Source organism: Prionailurus bengalensis, chromosome E1 (genome assembly GCF_016509475.1).
Source record: "Prionailurus bengalensis isolate Pbe53 chromosome E1, Fcat_Pben_1.1_paternal_pri, whole genome shotgun sequence".
NCBI lineage: Eukaryota > Metazoa > Chordata > Mammalia > Carnivora > Felidae > Prionailurus > Prionailurus bengalensis.
The window spans coordinates 57,266,583-57,282,608 of record NC_057347.1 but is presented as its reverse complement, the minus strand read 5'-3'; the positions used below and the strand labels follow the sequence as shown (position 1 = coordinate 57,282,608).

The 16,026-nt window shown below is 59.1% G+C and overlaps 2 protein-coding genes across 4 annotated transcripts; one reads left to right on the top strand and one right to left on the bottom strand.

Moving 5' to 3' along the window:
- The first annotated feature begins 21 nt into the window (after nucleotides 1–21).
- Nucleotides 22–11,037, top strand: TK1 (thymidine kinase 1). 2 transcript variants are annotated; one of them, XM_043585716.1, is made up of 7 exons: nucleotides 22–253; nucleotides 364–395; nucleotides 1,774–1,884; nucleotides 4,512–4,605; nucleotides 9,431–9,520; nucleotides 9,899–10,018; nucleotides 10,118–11,037. In XM_043585716.1, exons 1-7 carry the CDS (start codon nucleotides 188–190, stop codon nucleotides 10,316–10,318), a joined length of 714 nt encoding a protein of 237 aa, XP_043441651.1. In that variant the 5' UTR covers nucleotides 22–187; the 3' UTR covers nucleotides 10,319–11,037. The 2 variants fall into 2 exon arrangements, with proteins under 2 accessions (XP_043441651.1, XP_043441650.1); XM_043585715.1 differs by having other exon boundaries at nucleotides 105–253; nucleotides 9,899–11,037.
- Nucleotides 11,038–12,127: 1,090 nt separating this feature from the next.
- SYNGR2 (synaptogyrin 2) lies at nucleotides 12,128–16,026 on the bottom strand. 2 transcript variants are annotated; one of them, XM_043585718.1, is made up of 4 exons: nucleotides 15,871–16,026; nucleotides 13,816–14,053; nucleotides 13,297–13,436; nucleotides 12,128–13,208 (listed from the first exon to the last, which is right to left on the bottom strand). In XM_043585718.1, the coding sequence occupies exons 1-4, from the start codon at nucleotides 15,967–15,969 to the stop codon at nucleotides 13,011–13,013; spliced, it is 675 nt and encodes a 224-aa protein (XP_043441653.1). In that variant the 5' UTR covers nucleotides 15,970–16,026; the 3' UTR covers nucleotides 12,128–13,010. The 2 variants fall into 2 exon arrangements, with proteins under 2 accessions (XP_043441653.1, XP_043441654.1); XM_043585719.1 differs by lacking the exon at nucleotides 13,297–13,436 and having other exon boundaries at nucleotides 15,871–16,012.

The window sequence follows — 16,026 nt, the reverse complement described above, 5'->3', positions numbered from 1 at the left end:
CTAGGGGCGGGCTGCGGTCAAACCTCCCGCCAGTCCGCGGCCGCGCGCTGATTGGCTCCCGGGCGCCGGGGCCGGCTCCCGATTGGCCAGCGCGCCGGGGATAAAGACGGGCGGCGCGGGAACCAGCTCCAGGCAGCTGGGCGGTGACACCTGAGGGTCCCTGAGCGGCGAGCTTCCTAGGGGCGTCATGAGCTGCATCAACCTGCCCACCGTGCTGCCCGGCTCCCCCAGCAAGACCCGGGGGCAGATCCAGGTACGGGGGGCAGGTCCCAGCACGCGGGGGCGAGGGCGGGGGCGGGGGCGGGGTCGTGGCCGGGGGTCCGTGTGCAGTGGACCCCGAAGTGACCCCGCTTTCTCTCCTAGGTGATTCTAGGACCCATGTTCTCGGGAAAAAGGTAATGGCCTCGCGGGGCCAGGGCGGGCCGGGACCACTTCCTCCTCCACCCCTCCCTCCCGAGGGTCTGTCCTCCCCTGGCGCCTCTTGCGGGCCTGTCCCCCCTCTCGGACAGCCCCCCATCGTGCAGTCCCCCTAGGTCAGCCGCCACCGCCCGACCGCGCTTTCCCGCCTAGGATGCTGCTCCGCCCTTGGATCCGGTCCTGGAGGAGGCTCTCCCTCCCAGCCCGCCCAGTTTAGGCCCTCCCATTAGGGTCCGAATACCACCCGCGCCTTCGCGCAGCTGGGTGCAGCTGCTGACGGTTTGGCCCCTCGCTAGAGCCCTCTCAGAAAGGGGCAGCCACGTCTCCTAATTTTTTTTTTTTAATTTTAAGTATTTAACATTTTTTAATGTTTATTTATTTTTGAGAGACAGGGAGAAAGAGCGTGAATGGGGGAGGAAGAGAGAGAGAGGGAGGCACAGAATCCCCAGCAGGCTCCAGGCTCCGAGCTGTCAGCACAGAGCCCCACGCAGGGGCTCCAACCCACAGACTGTGAGATCATGACCTGAGCCGAAGTCGGAGGCTTAACCGACTGAGCCACCGAGGCGCCTGTAAAACTTTAAGTATTCTAAGTTTAAGTTTATTTCATTTATGTACTTATTTATTTAAAGAGAGAGAGACAGAGTGAGCATCAGCAGGGGAGGAGCAGAGAGAGAGAATCCCAACCAGGCTCCAGACTGTCATCGCAGGTCCCAATGCCGGGCTCCAACTCACCACCCAGGCGGCCATGACCTGAGCCGAAACTGAGGATTGGTGCCACCCAGGTGTCCCTAAAAATTTAACACTAAGGAGTCAGGCCAGGGGACCTTTGCTCCCCCGATGTGACAGGACCACTAGCTGACCTGGTGGGCTGGTGAGCCCCCTGAGTACCTCCCTCCGCCCTGGGGGACAGCTGCGGTGACGCTCAGGTGGGCTCTGGGATCCAGTGGCAAATCGCCATCTTTGGCACAAAAAGATTTTGTGACGTCAGTTCAGACTCTGTGAAGACCTCTGGAGTGAGGTCACTTTGGACTCCTCCCCTCTGCCTGTGGCCTTTGCACTTCTCTGCCTCCTCCCCCGGCCACCTGGGGGGTTATCCCTTGCCACCCCCCACGTGGAGAGCACGTCCTGCCCCGGCATGCCTTTATTATTCCTGGGCTCCCTAGGGACGTACAGTCTTGACGTCCCTCTCAGGTCTAGACTGAACTCTCAGAGCACCGGCCCTCTCTGTCCTCACTGGTCTTTCTGTCCAAAGGCGCGGGCGTCAGGCTGCAGACCCCTAGACGGTGGTGGGGAGCCCAGCTTGTGCTGATAGAGTCTTCTTTGCCCCCTCTTAACCACTGTGCTCTGCTCTTGCAGTACTGAGCTGATGAGACGGGTCCGTCGCTTCCAGATCGCCCAGTACAAGTGCTTGGTCATCAAGTACGCCAAAGACACTCGCTATAGCAGCAGCTTCTCCACGCACGACCGGTCAGTGTCTGCTCTCTTCTGTTCTCTCCTTACACCTCCTCTGGAAGCCGGGTGGAAACTCACGGTGGGGGGGGCTCGTGCCGACCGTGCAACTCGGCAGACTTTGAGGGCTGCTTGGCAAGGGATGTCAGGACTTGGCCTCTCACAGGATTCTAGCCCTGGGTTTCTTCACCAGGGGAGATTTTGCACCCCCTCCCCCCCTTCCCAGAGTCCATTTGGCGATGTCTGGGGACGTATTTATTTTTCACAACTGGAGCGGGCTAGGGGTGGCTGTTGGCGTCCCGTGGCTAGAGGCCAGAGATGCTGCTGAACATCCCACAATGCCCAGGGCGGCACTGCCCTCCCCCCCCCCCCCCAAATGTTGATCCTGCCCCAATTATCAACAGTGCCGTGCCCGGGCTGAGGAACCCTGCTCTGGAGGTTACAACTATACGGTTGCAAACTGGTTTTGTTGGGCCTGCACGGGGCTTTTTATGTAACTTTTCAGTTGCCCTGCCCTGGGGCTGATTCCCTGTGGCCTTGTGGCTTTTGTGCATATCCCCTTCTATGTTTATCTGCCTACACCTTGGGATCATTTCAGTCTGCAACCTGAGGTGGGGGGGGGGGGTTACATTTAGTCTTACTTGGGCCTGTTCCTTGCTGCAGATTGGGGCCTGACACTTCTGAGCCTGGGACAGGTCTCTGCCCTTTGGACTTGTCCACCTGAGCTGAAGGCGGGGCTTGCAGCCTCAGAACCGCCTGATGTGTGGCTTCAGGGTGGGAGCATGGGGTTTTCTAAGCCAGGCCGGTGGTGGGGTGGACAGTGCCCGGGGTTTGGAGTTAAATGCCGGGATTTTCATGACCATTGCTTCCTGACCGTGCTGTCTGATGTAGGCCACGTATGTCTTCCAGTTTGCTTCTTTCTCCCTGCCTTTTTTTTTAAATGTTTATTTTTGAGAGAGAGAGAAAGACAGGGCACGAGTGGGGGAGGGGCAGAGGCGGGGGGGGGGGGGTGGACACAGAATCCGAAGCGGGCTCCAGGCTCCGAGCTGTCCGCACAGAGCCGAATGTGGGACTCGAACCCATGAACTGTGAGATCACGACCGGAGCTGAAGTCGGACGCGTAACGGACTGAGCCACCCAGGTGCCCCTGCTTCTTCCTCCTTAAAACACGCACTGGGCAGGGGAATATCCAGGGAAGCCCGTGAAACCAGGAGGCAGTACTGTGCTGGGATGAGAAGTCCCTCAGATCAGGGTCACATCTGAGCTCTGCCTGTCTGAGCACAGGTGCTGTCTAACTCGGGCTGCAGCGGCTGGGACTGAGCCCCTGGCAGGAGTGACAGTTCCACACACCCTGCCCTTGCCCGCCCTCTGGTCTTCTCTGTTTGGGGATGAAAGGGGGAATTTAAAATGCAGGGAGGGGCGCCTGGGTGGCGCAGTCGGTGAAGCGTCCGACTTCAGCCAGGTCACGATCTCGCGGTCCGTGGGTTCGAGCCCCGCGTCAGGCTCTGGGCTGATGGCTCAGAGCCTGGAGCCTGTTTCCGATTCTGTGTCTCCCTCTCTCTCTGCCCCTCGCCCGTTCATGCTCTGTCTCTCTCTGTCCCACAAATAAATAAACGTTGAAAAAAAAAATTAAAATTAAAAAAATAAATAAATAAAATGCAGGGAATACCATTTCATGCTCTTACCAGATCTTGGAGTAGAATGATAGCACGGTAATAACTAAGCAGTGGTTGTGTTTTATGTTTTTCTAAATACACCTACAAACTGCTGAGCTTTAGTTAAGTACCAGCAGGAAAAGTGAAGACAAAGGAAAACAACACTGGAAAACAGAGACCCTATTTAAGAGGACAGAGAAAGGCATTTCTCTTCAGAAAGGGCCCTGGGTGTGGGAGCAGGATGGGGTCTAATGCCCTGGAACATTCCCACCTGTGACCTTTCACTTGCAAACCCTTCTGGATATGACTGTCCCCGCAGGGGCACGCCAGGCAGCCGTGGGACCTTAGATATAAATCCTGGCTCTGCTGGTTAACAGCTCTGTGAGCTTGGAGAAACCCTTCAATCTTCCAGAAAAGCCAGATGGAGGGAACTCTAGAGAGCTGAAGGTTGGGGTTCCGGACTTATCTCTGCCAGGATACACAGGGCTCCGAGTCTGGTGCTAATGTTTGGCCCAGGGCCACGTTGGACTTCCCTGGGCACTTTTGCCTTTCATGGGCCCCTTCCGCCATAAAAAGAAAGAAGTAAAAAATTCTAGTTTGTGACTGCATTGATCTAAGGACATCTGTAATGCAGGCTGAGTTATAGTTACTTATTCCTTTTCTCATTTTTAAAACAAATTAAAGCCTTTCGTCTGCCCGGCCCACTAAACCAAAGTGGGGAGGAGCTTTTGAGTCTCAGTAAAGCTTTGTATCTCGAGTTGCTAATTTCTAGTCCAAAGCATCCAGTGAAATAGCTTGTGTTGAATAACTGGTTTTCTGAGCATGAGCCTTTATTCTCCCCAGATGCCCTCCCACAGGCGCTAACTTCATGCTCCAGCCAAACAGTGCCGCGTGATTTGCGGGTAGGGCGGTCACGAGAGCTGTTCCCCGGCCCCTGCGTTCAGGCCCCCACTCCCTTGCCTTGCTCACGCCCTGGCTTTCTCTCCCCAGAAACACCATGGAGGCACTGCCAGCCTGCCTGCTCCGGGATGTGGCCCAGGAGGCCCTAGGCGTGGCTGTCATAGGCATCGACGAAGGGCAGTTTGTAAGTTGGTTTGTCCTGGCATTCTGCCTACAGACTCCCTATCTGTCCCCCCCTTGTCCTCTGCTGGCTTGGAAGGTATTCGTTCTATTTCTGATCTTTTTTTTTTTCTTTTTCAGTTTTTTTTTTTTTTTTAATGTTTGCCTGGTTTTTTTTCATTTTTTCATTACGTTTCTTTATTTTTGAGAGGCAGAGAGAGAGTGTGTGAACGGGGGAGGGGGAGAGAGAGAGAGGGAGACACAGAATCCAAAGTAGGCTCCAGGCTCTGAGCTTGTCAGCACAGAGCCCGATGTGGGGCTCGAACTCACGAACCGTGAGATCATGACCTGAGCCGAAGTCCAATGCTCAACCAACTGAGCCACCCAGGCGCCCCAATGTTTGCTTATTTTTGAGAGAGAGCGAGACAGAACACGAGTGGGGGAAGGGCAGAGAGAGAGGGAGGCAGAGAATCCCAAGCGGACTCCAAGCTCTGAACCGTCAGCACCGAGCCCGACACGGGGCTCGAACTCACAAACTGTGAGATCACGACCTGAGCCGAAGTCCGACGCCCAACTGACTGAGCCACCAGGCGCCCCTCAAAGACTCTATTCGTTTCTGGGATTTCTGGTTAGTTCTCTTTGTGTAGCTCCTGCTCTAATTCACACATCTTCATTTTTGTTTGCGAATTTACCGTTTTTTGTTTGTGTGGCGGCTGCTGTCCCTTTCCTTGTCTTTCCGAGAATCTTGTGTCTTAAAGGCTTTTCCGGCTCACTCTTTCCCTTTCTTTTTAAAAATTTTTTTTTCAACGTTTTTATTTATTTTTGGGACAGAGAGAGACAGAGCATGAACGGGGGAGGGGCGGAGAGAGAGGGAGACACAGAATCGGAAACAGGCTCCGAGCCATCAGCCCAGAGCCCGACGCGGGGCTCGAACTCACGCGAGATCACTCGAGATCTCCCGAGATCGTGAACTCACGGACCGCGAGATCGTGACCTGGCCGAAGTCGGTCGCTTCACCGACTGCGCCACCCAGGCGCCCCCACTCTTTCCCTTTCTTCCGGAGTGCACTCTCTGGATGAGCCTGCAGGTTGTCTTTCGTAGTCTTGGCGTCTTTCGTCTTTCGTGTGCTTTGGGAGTTTTTGTTTCCGCGAGTTCATCTGGAATGAATGAAGCTATAACTCTCTCCCCACAGGGCTCACTTCAGCCCTCCGGAGAGTTCTGAGTGCGTCTGTCTCCACCCAGGGCACTCGTGAGGGTGACGTGAGCTGCTGTAACAATCAGGCCCCAAATCTCAGCAGCCGAATAACATAGAACTTTATCGCGAGTCAGTGATGGGGAGGTCTGCCGACACGGCTTCTACAATTTCCCTGGGTGGGCGCGTCCTGACACAGGAATTGGGCGAAGGTGGAGGGTCCCCTGTACTGCCTATTTATTCTACCTCTGTGCCCTGAAATTCTTCTGTGTGTGTGTTTGGTGAGTGGGTACTGATTGTTGCAGGGAGAACCCACAGCGTGGGAACCAGGGACCTCTCACAGAGGGAGCCGGAGAGGGCTTGTGGGCGATCATTTTGGGGAGGCTTCTAAGAGGCTGGCCTGGCTCTCGATTCTGTGCCCTCGGGAAGGGAGTAACTGACCGGCCTCCTCAACCTTCCCCCTAGGGAGGAGGGGGGACCAGGAGGCGGAGGCCGAGTCGGTAAAGCAGCAGTGGTCACTCCTCCTGGGCAGGAAGGGGGAACGTGTGGTCCTCCGTAGCCTGGACAGTGTTCACGTCTGTCTCTGTGCTCAGACAGGATTACGGAGGGTCTTGGTTTCATCTTGACCCATCCCAGTCGAGGAGTGGCCTTGCCGGATGCGAATGTTCCGTGAAATGAATTTCGCTCTACGTGGTAACCACCGGGGCCCAGCTGCCAACGCCAGGCCAGCTCCTGCTGTGGGGGCTGCTCTTCTCTTTTTGCAGCCCAGAAAAGCAAACAAAAACTCATTACATGTTGGTCTGCGTGCATCTAGTCTTTCTAGATGTGTATTTTTAAATAGCGCGAGCTCCATCGGGTGTTGGATGTACGCGACAGATCGCGGGAATCTCCCGAAGCCAAGACGACCCTGTATTTAGCTAACTTGATGATAAATTATTCGTAAATAATAAATAAGTAAATAGAGTGGGCTTCTGTCGCATGGTTGACCATTTACCCATGTCAGCAAATGTGCAATATTCATTCATTCATTCATTCATTCCTAAGTATTTTCTGGGCTGGTGCCCCATGCCAGCAGTGTTCTTGGTATTGGGGGGGGGGTACAGCCAGAGTCTCCCCCCTTGAGCATCCTTTCTAGTCCCTAGTCTAGTCTCTCCTTTCTAGGGAGAGAACGATGTCCTAGGTCAGGTGGGGACAACTGGACAGACGGGCAATGTGAAGGGGACAGAGCTACGGTGAGGTGGTCAGAAAGGGGTCTGGGGGAGAGCCAGGGAGTGAGCTGCTGGCCGGCTGGGTGTGTCCAGGGGCAGGATGGAGGCAGGTGGCTCTGGGCAGGCTAGCGGAGAAGACTCGGGAATTAGCCTGGGCAGAGCCCGCCAAAGGGCGGCCCCGCTGACGGAGAGCGGATGACAGGACAGTGTGACCACTGGGCCTCTGCAGAAATCCCCAGGAGAGAGGGGAGGAGTAAGGGGCAGGTGGCAGAGCTTGCACGCATGTGCGCACACACACACACGCACACACGCGAACACACACCCCAGTGAAAGTTTGTCTCATCGCTGCTGTCTGATGTCTGTGTCCATGTTTACGGGCTACTTGTATTTATTTCTCCTTTTTCCAATGGCCTTTGAAGGGCTTCCACTCATTTTCCTCTTGGTTTCTCCCTTCTCCAGTGGACCTGAAGTGGCCGATGCCACTTTGTCACACGGTCTGCTTCTTTCTTCCCTGTTTATGTGCCCCGGAGATCTGTCTGTGGCATTCCGTTTCATGTTTTACCACTCACGGCCAAACGTTTTGCTTTGTCACGTCCTTTATCCCTGGCTTCTGTGGCCTCTGCCCCTTCCAGGCCGGCCTGTCTGCCAGGAAGCAGAGGCCTGGGCTGGGGCAGGGCCAGGGGTCATTGGGCTGCACATCTCGAGCCAGCCGGCTCTTGGCAGGAAGACAGCAGCGGTGAAAATCCACTCGTAGGCTTCCTAATCTCTTCTTTGGGTTCTTTCCCCTTCATGAGAACTCGTTTGGGAAGTGGCTCATTGCAGGTCGCCCGGAGGTGTAGAACGGGCCGCTGGACTCGGGTGGGCAAACTCGTCCCCAGCAAGAAACCTCCCGGTACTTTCCTCCGTGGGTCTCGTGATTATTTTTGTCCACCAAGAAAACCTGAAATTTACTAGGTACTTTGCGGTTCTGTGTTAAAGTATTGTTCTTTTGAGGTTGTTTATTTTGAGAGAGAGAGAGATAGCACGGGTGGGAGAGGAACAGAGAGAGAGAGAGAGAGGATCCTAAGCATGTTCCACCTTTCCAGCTTGGAGCCCGATGTGGGGCTCGAACTCACGAGACGGGGAGATCATGACCTGAGCCAAAACCACGGGTCCGATGCTCCATAGACTGAGCCCCCCAGGCACCCCGAGGTTCTACTTTAAGTGTAACTGTAATATTTTCCTAGGGCTGCCCTAACAGGTACCACAGACCAGGCAGCTCAAACAGCAGGAATTGATTTTCCCAATTCTGGAGGCCCCAAACCCGACATCAGGGTGTGGGCAGGCTCCTTTCCCTCTCTGGGCCCTGAGGGGAAGGGTGTGCCCGGCCTCTCTCCTTGGAAATGTATGGAGACCGTTTGCTTTGCGACAACTTAGGGAGGGAGGCGTTTACTGGCTGAGAGCTCCTTGCAGGCTGGGAGCTGCATTTCTGTCACCTGTGACGGAGTGGGGACACGTGCGTGACGGTGCAGGAGTCGTGGGTGTTTCTGTAGCTCGGGACTGGCCAGCCCCACAGAGGGGAGTCACGTCTGGCTTCTTCGGCCGAATCGTACTTGAATTGCTCGTGATTTTTCTAGCCACCTTCACGGGACCTGTCTTGCCAACTGTCCAGGTCTCGGTAACCTTGCACCCCGATAAATGCGCCAAGTCAAGCCTGATGGCTTGGAGAGAGACCCTGCTGCCCAAAGACAAGCACGTGCGCGTTCTCACAGCCCGAAGACCAATCCAGATAGACTAACACAATCAGCCGAAGGCAGTGGGATTGACCGGGGACAGCTCGCCCGAGCATCTGCGGAAGTTGCGACCTCACCCTGGGCCACTTAAAATCACAGTTGATTTACCAAGTACACGCGGGGCCCGCTGTGGCGTCCTGCTCTGTAAATGGCCAGTGGAACCCCGACCCCTTCTCGAGGCATCAGATGGCACATTATTCCCTATATGAGTGCCTCCGATCCTTAAACAACACCGAGGGCGGTCCTTGCCATTTCTAAGGTTCAGAAACGTGAAGTCCTTGCCAAGGTCACCAAGCACACGCGTCCCACCAGAGCGGGGTTCAAGGCAGGCAGCCCTCTGGCCTGAGCTTTTGGCCACCGCGGTTTTAGACCGCCTCCGGGCGGGGCCACATCACCTGGTGACAGGTCCGTGGTGCTGTGCTGGGGCCTGGAGCTGATCTATTCTGTCCCTATTCTGTCCCGGTGGCCGGTAAGGCGGCATGGGTGGTTGTGGGTGCACATGGCTGTGTGCAGTGGGGCAACCACAGGAACACCCATCTCCCTGGCGGGGCACTGGCGGGAGCGTTGGGGTCTCCCTGTTCTCATGCTCCACGCTGACCGGTGGCAGTGTCTCTCCGTGGCTGCTGCAAGCTGCTCGGGGTGGAAACCCACTGTTGTCCCCCCTCCGCTCCCTCCCAGTTCCCAGACATCGTGGAGTTCAGCGAGACTATGGCCAACGCCGGGAAGACCGTGATTGTGGCTGCACTGGATGGGACCTTCCAGAGGAAGGTGAGTCGTCTGATCCAGGTCTTGGGAAGGGGTCTGGAGGGAGAAGGGGGCCCGGGGAGGAGCAGGGACAGCCCAGCTAGCCTTTGCTCTCAGCGCGGTCCCACCTGGATGACTGGGGCTGAGCCCTTGGGGGGCACTCTGAGCGGCTCAGGCTGAGCCGGGCACTCAGGTGAGCGGGACCCAGGCCCCCCGGGGTTTGCCTGGGAGCGAGTCCATCCCAGTCTGGGTGCTGGGGGTGTTGCAGGGGACGGCACTCTGGGGAAAGCAAGGTCAAGGCAAAGTGCCCCTGTGTCCGTGCTTGTGAGTCAAGGGGTCGCAAGGAAAGACCCGCCTGGCGAGGTGGATGCGCCCAGAGGCTGTCTCTCCCCCGGAACGTAGGCCTTCGGGACCATCCTGAACCTGGTGCCCCTGGCGGAGAGTGTTGTGAAGCTGACGGCGGTGTGCATGGAGTGCTTCCGCGAAGCCGCCTATACCAAGAGGCTGGGCGCGGAGAAGGAGGTAGCCGCCACCTGCCTTCTCCAGGGGTGGAGGGGGGAGAGTGGCCCGGAGGCGCCCCGCCCCGTCTCAGCCCACGGCTCTTTGCATCCCCGCGGCCAGGTCGAGGTGATCGGGGGCGCAGACAAATACCACTCGGTGTGCCGCCTGTGCTACTTCAAGAAGGCCTCGGGTCTGCCCGCCGGGCCGGACGGCAAGGAGAATAAGGAGAACTGCCCGCTGCTGGGGAAGCCAGGAGAGGCCTCGGGGCCCCGCAAGCTGTTTGCTCCGCATCAGATCCTGCAGCGCAGCTCGGCCAACTGAGGTGTGGGCGCCTGGGGAGCGCCCGCTCCCTTCCCGCTGCCGCCCCCTGGCGGATGCTTGCAGGACTGCCCCCGCCCTCGTGCGGCGCAGCCTTTCCAGAAGAGGAAGTGGAGGGGGGTGGGGTGCGGGGACGGAACTTTTCGGCGGCGGTGCGCTTTCCCCGGGCTGGTGGTCTGCACGTTCCGTTTCCCCTTTCCTGCCCGCCGGCGCTTTCTTGGTTCCCTTCCCCGCTGCGGATCCACTCCTGAGCTCAGGGTCTGGCCACCCACCGCGGACACCCGCCCCCTCCTCCCGTGGGGTGAGGGGCCGAGCCACACACTGGCGACACTACCGCTGGCCGCTTCTTCCCCCTTGTGGCTTTCACTGTTGAGTTTCTGTTCTCGCTGGTTAGTCCGTTCCCCAGTTGCTCGGGCTCAGCACAGTGTCATCCCACGCAAACATTTCTGTTGGCCTGGAAAGGGCTCCTGGTCCCTCGGGGTGGCTGGACTTGTGCCTTCTGGCTTTCCTTTGGGCTGAAAGCTCTTCCCTCTCTCTGGTGGTCATTTTCTCCAGAATTACAGCTTCTCTCACATGGGGGACACTTACCCTAGTGGGGCCCAGATCCCAGGGGCTTATCTTTTAAGGGGGGGGGGTAGGGGCAGAGGTAGCTGGGGACAGGGTCTCTGATTCTGTTGTGTGTGAAATTAATAACTAATATTAAAATTTACTGGTTGCTGGGAGCACATGTGTCTTTAACAGCCTGGGATGCCCTGGGTCTCCCTGTCGACAGCTCTGATGGGACCATGGGTGGGGATTTCTTTCCAGATCTTTTTTAGCACTACCTGCTGGTCTCTTAGCCACAACACTTTAACTGAGAAGCGCCGCGAAGCGCGTCCCAAGAGGCACATTTGCTTGCTCTCCTGTCTGGACAGGTTTAGGACAAAATGGGTGGACGGAGGAGGCTGGGGCCCCGGGACGGAAAGACAAGGCTATACTCGGGGCTGCCCGCTGGGGCTGTGGGGTCAGGTTTTGTTTGTGAAACTGACACTTGATAGTTCAGGAGCCCAGAAGACTAGCTCAGCTGTACCTTGTAACATGGGCCGTCAGTGGCTTGCGTGGAGGCCAGAACCTTCTGGGGTTGGGTGTACCCACCAGTGGAGATGGGATGGGGGTTCTGGGGTGGCCTCCTCGCCCTGGCTTGCCTCTCCCCTTTGCTCTATTCCGGCTTGCTAGTGACTGGTCTCGAATTACAGTGAGGCATTTGCAGAACCCTATGAGTGTCTACTCGATTTTGAAACTAACAGGCCCACTTTTGACAGTTCTTGCTGTCTCTGCTCCAAAAGGGAAGTGAGGTGCTTCAGGGGCCCTGGCCCTTCCTGCTAGAGATGGGCTCACTCCCTCAGGGTGGGCCATCCCGGGACGGGCTCCAGACGTGCGGACCCCTGTCTGCTAGAAGTGGAGGCCTCTGGGCCCTGCCAGATCACTCCGCGCTCTGCTAAGAGGGTTGGGAAGGAAAGGGTTACTGCGCAGGGTCCGCTCCCAGGGGCCCCCACCCCAACTCCAGCAAGGGCACAGCAGGGCCCTGGCAAGGCAGTCCAGAAAGACTGTCTTGTTTACAAGCTGAGCACAGTTGCTATTTTAAGATGCTGTTGGACGGCAGTGTGAGGAATGAGACCCCAGACAAGTGCGTGCGCGCGCTGGGCGTGCTGGAGGGGCACACTGCCGTGACTTCAAAATGCGAGTTCATAAAGCAGCCCCCTCCCAGGGTGCACCCCAGAGTGGAATCTCTCTCCAACCCCTGGGCTGAGGCCCAACTGATGACCCTGGAGATTATGAACGAGAAAAACATTTATTCCGTCTTCAAATCAGTCTAACAGAACCAAGGGTCTGCATCTTACCCCCAAGGCTTTTTAGTACATTCAGAACAGCCCAGGGGCTGTGGACACACCCCACACCTCACAGTGGCAGAGTATTTACATAAAGCTGGGTGTTTTCCGGCAGGCAAAGCCCCTCCCGGTTGCCAAGGGCTGGGAGCAAGGCGGAGGGAATGCCTCCCGGTGCCCCCTGGGGTGGGCATCCAGCGCCACGGCTGGCAGGCCGGCAGGCAGGCAGGCAGGCAGGCAGTCCGGAGGCACTGGCATGGGGCAATGACCCTGGATCCAAGAGCAAGCAGATGCTACAGCAGTGAGCACGGGGCTGCTGGCTCCCAGGGCAGGCAGGGGGCTGGGGACACAGCAGCGCCAGGAGGTGGGGAACAAACCTGAGTGAGCAGGAAAGGGGGCCCTGGCCCCACAGTCTCCTCTTTGGCACAGAACCCCGAGTAACTGTGGCCACCAGGGCCCAGGTCCTGGACCTGGGCCCGGCTCCTTTGGGCTGGGGAGAAGCTAAGGCACTTGTCAAAGCAGCGTGTCGGGCACTTCTAGCTATTCCAACTGGGGTTGGGGATCATTAAAAGCAATGACAAAACACATCTGGCTAAAAACCCTTTTCTAAAAAATGCCCTTGAGGAGTCGGTGGGCGAAGCCCTTGCTAGAGGGAGCCCGGCAGCCAGGGCAGGGGAAGCGGGGGCTCTCCAGGCCGTGCGTGGCTCTGACGGGCACCCGGCAGGGTGAGGGGGCCACAGCTCCAGGAGGCGAAGCTCACGGGAGGAGTCCAGCATAGAGCGAAGGCCCCCGAGCGCCCTCTCTGCTCCCCTGACCGTTCCGGCCGCAGCTCAGTACACAGGGGGCGGCTGGTAGCCCTCCGTGGTCTCAGCGTTCTGGGTGAAGGGCGGTTGTTGGTAGTTGTCCACAGACGCACCAGGGTAGGAGGCGTAGGCGGTGCCGGGGTCTGGAGTGGGGTCCACGTAGTTCTGGATGAAGTCGTCCACGCCGGCCTTGTAGCGCTGGTAGGCCAGGGAGGCCAGCACGCCCTGCAGGGAGCCCCGAGGTTTGGGTTCCTCAGCCTTCCGCCACCCTTCTCCAAAGACACTGCACCCCTGCCCGCCCCGGCCCACCTACCCAGGAGAAGATGGAGAAGAAGCTGAAGGTGATGGCTGCCCGGGCCGAGTCGGCCCCCACTAGCACATCTTCCGCCTTGGTGGCCACCCACTGGTTGGTGAGGAAGCAGAAACCAACGAACCACAGGAAAGTCCAGAAAGCTGGGAAGAAGGCCAGAAGGGCAAGGTCACTTCCACGGAGGCAGGGGCGGTCTGGGGACCCAGGAGGGGCCCCCTGTGGGGGCGGCGATGGCGAGGCCCTGTGGCAGGGATCTCCCAGAAGCCTCCAGGAGTGTGAAGGGCACTGATGCGGAAGCCAGGGTGGCGACCTGGGTGCCTGGCTCGAAGGTCCCGTGACTGTCACTCAACGCCGGTGGGCTTAAGCAGACTCACAGAAATCCCTGTGTGCAAGCCTGTCTGCTTGGGTAGGGGCTGCCCTCGGTTCCCCCTGAGGCTGCCGAGGCCCTGCCATCCCAGAACCCTCTTAGGAACACTCCTATTCACCTCCCCCAAGTCAACTGGGGGTCCCGCTGGAAGGTACCTGAGAAGAGCAGGTCGCTGATGACCAGGTATTTGCGGTCAGTGGCGTTGCTGATCTGGGGGAAATAGGCGTCAACCACTAGGAAGGCGGCCGAGGCCAGGAAGGCTAGCACCCCAATGGCGCTGCCGTAGCCGCACGCGTCCTCGTTGTGGTTGAAAACGCAGTATTTCTGTTTGGACTGGTGGGTGTTGCTGTAGCCCTCGCCGAAAATGCACGAGAACACGATCAACGCAAAGACCTGAGGGGACAGGTGGGGAAGGGCTGAGCGGTCGCCAGACAAGCCCCACGGCGGGCACACGTGAGAGGGACCCTGGGCTCCCCCACTGCAGCTGTTCCCCTTTGGGACGGCAGGCACCAGGGCCCCCTCTGAACTTGGGAACTGAGCTCGTAAGCAAGTTGCTTCTGGCTGGTGCACAGTCCCCACTTCTCCGTGCTCCCGGGCCACCTGCAGGTGCCAGCACAGTCGCCATCACCGGGGGCACGGCGGGAGATTCTTGGACCAGGGAGGGGCTGGTGGGGAACGGACGGGGATCTCCTGGGAGGGAGATCCCCACCCCGGCTGCCTGCCGGGAAGGGCCATCGTGGTTCCGTAGGAGATGGGCCACAAAGTTACAGAAACCCAGGCCTGGAGTCACCCCCAGATCACCTTCTGCTTGAATCACCTCTGCAGAGCCCAACCTCTGCCCCAAAACCTGGGTGATGAAAGACCCCCCCCCCCACCTCTCAGGAAAGCCGCGCCAGTGTGCCCTGAGCTGGAACCCGTGTCCCCAGACTCCCACTTCTCGGAGCCCCCTCCCACTCTTTCCTGCTCCAGGCTGCTCCCCCCACCCCACCCCCACCCCAGTTTGGCCAGCTTTCTTCCTACAAGGACTCCTGGCCTCTTTGACATCCTGAGCCTCCCCTCTGAGGGCCCCCCAGGCTAGTCTGACTGGCAGGCCTGTGGATACAGTTCTGCACTCAGAACCCTGGAGGTCCTGGGCCGGGGTGGAAGGGGGTTCACCAGCCAGAACTCTGGGAGGGGCTCTAGGCCCTTGGGAACAGCCTCATGTGGCCTCCTCTCCTCCCCAGACGTCAAGGCCACCACCCATCCCCACCCCATGTGAGCAGATGCGGGACGGTCTGGACACCTGGCTCCCACTAGGACAGGCACAGGCCTCTCCCTTGCCCTGCCCGGACAAGGCCCTCTGAATAGACTCTGGAGCTGGCAGTCACAAGCCCCACCCCCAGCTGGGGATGAAGCCGGAACTCCCCGATGCTGGGAGCAGTGTGCCAGCCCCGACTCCTGGCACAGCTGTCCCGACACACGGGGCATCTGCTCCTTGGATCAGACCCCACGGTCAGGCAGGGAGGGGGCATGGGTGCCACCAGGGCACCTCAGAAGGCTCCAGTCCCAGGCAGGCATGGTGAGGGCACTTGGGAGTCCCAGCCCTCTGCCTGCCCACACTAACACCTTGTCCAGCTCCAGGCGCTGGTTGTCCAAAATCCTGTGCCCCGCCCCCCTCCAACCCTCTTACCCCCAGTAATCTGGTGCTGGAGGGGTCCCCTACCCTCCCCGGGAAGGGTACATCCTGGGGTCACCTGATCTTGGGTGGGGAAGCAAACACGTGACTTGCTCCGCGAGTGGAGGGGAGACCCCATTACCCAACGTGGCTTGGGAAAGCCCCTTCCGGATGAATTCCCCCAGCAGAGAGTCCCAGCACGGCGGCCACCTGTCCTGGAGCTGCCCCAAGCTCCTCCCACCGCCAGCAGGGCGACAGGCCTGCTCCCCCGCGGCGCCTCCGGGCCACCCCGCGCCCGGGCCCGGCCGGTGGGGGGCAGTGGGGACCAGGGGAAGCCGGGGAAAGCTGCGGCGCGCGAGTGGCGGCCGGCGGGGCCCGGAGGATGGAGGGCGGCGGGGCCCGGGCCCCCTCGCCGGCCCCACGCGCGCCACCCGCACCCCTCCCCCGGGCCTCGGCCGCCGCCACCTGTCGCGCTCGCAGGCTCGCGGCACCCCCTCCCCCGCCCGGTCCCCGGCGGCGGAGTCCGGTTCCCCCGCCCGGCTCCCCACCCGCTCACCATGCACACGGCGCGCGCCACCACCTGCGGCTGCGTCAGGAAGCGCCACAGGTCGAAGGAGCCGCCTGCCTTGGCCGCGCCGTAGGCCCCGCTCTCCATGTCGCCTCCGCCGCCGCCGCCGCCGTAGCCGCTGCCGCCAGCCTAGGACCCTGCCAC

Excerpts from the sequence above, each read along its gene's own strand:
- TK1 (XM_043585715.1), top strand. The coding sequence starts at position 188 with ATGAGCTGCATCAACCTGCCCACCGTGCTGCCCGGCTCCCCCAGCAAG. Across the intron at positions 254-363 it reads AGACCCGGGGGCAGATCCAG|GTGATTCTAGGACCCATGTT; the intron begins GTACGGGGGGCA and ends TTTCTCTCCTAG. Across the intron at positions 396-1,773 it reads CCCATGTTCTCGGGAAAAAG|TACTGAGCTGATGAGACGGG; the intron begins GTAATGGCCTCG and ends CTGCTCTTGCAG.
- SYNGR2 (XM_043585718.1), bottom strand. The coding sequence starts at position 15,969 with ATGGAGAGCGGGGCCTACGGCGCGGCCAAGGCAGGCGGCTCCTTCGAC. Across the intron at positions 13,437-13,815 it reads CAGCGACCTGCTCTTCTCAG|CTTTCTGGACTTTCCTGTGG; the intron begins GTACCTTCCAGC and ends CCTTCTTCCCAG. Across the intron at positions 13,209-13,296 it reads TCTTCTCCATCTTCTCCTGG|GGCGTGCTGGCCTCCCTGGC; the intron begins GTAGGTGGGCCG and ends GGCTCCCTGCAG.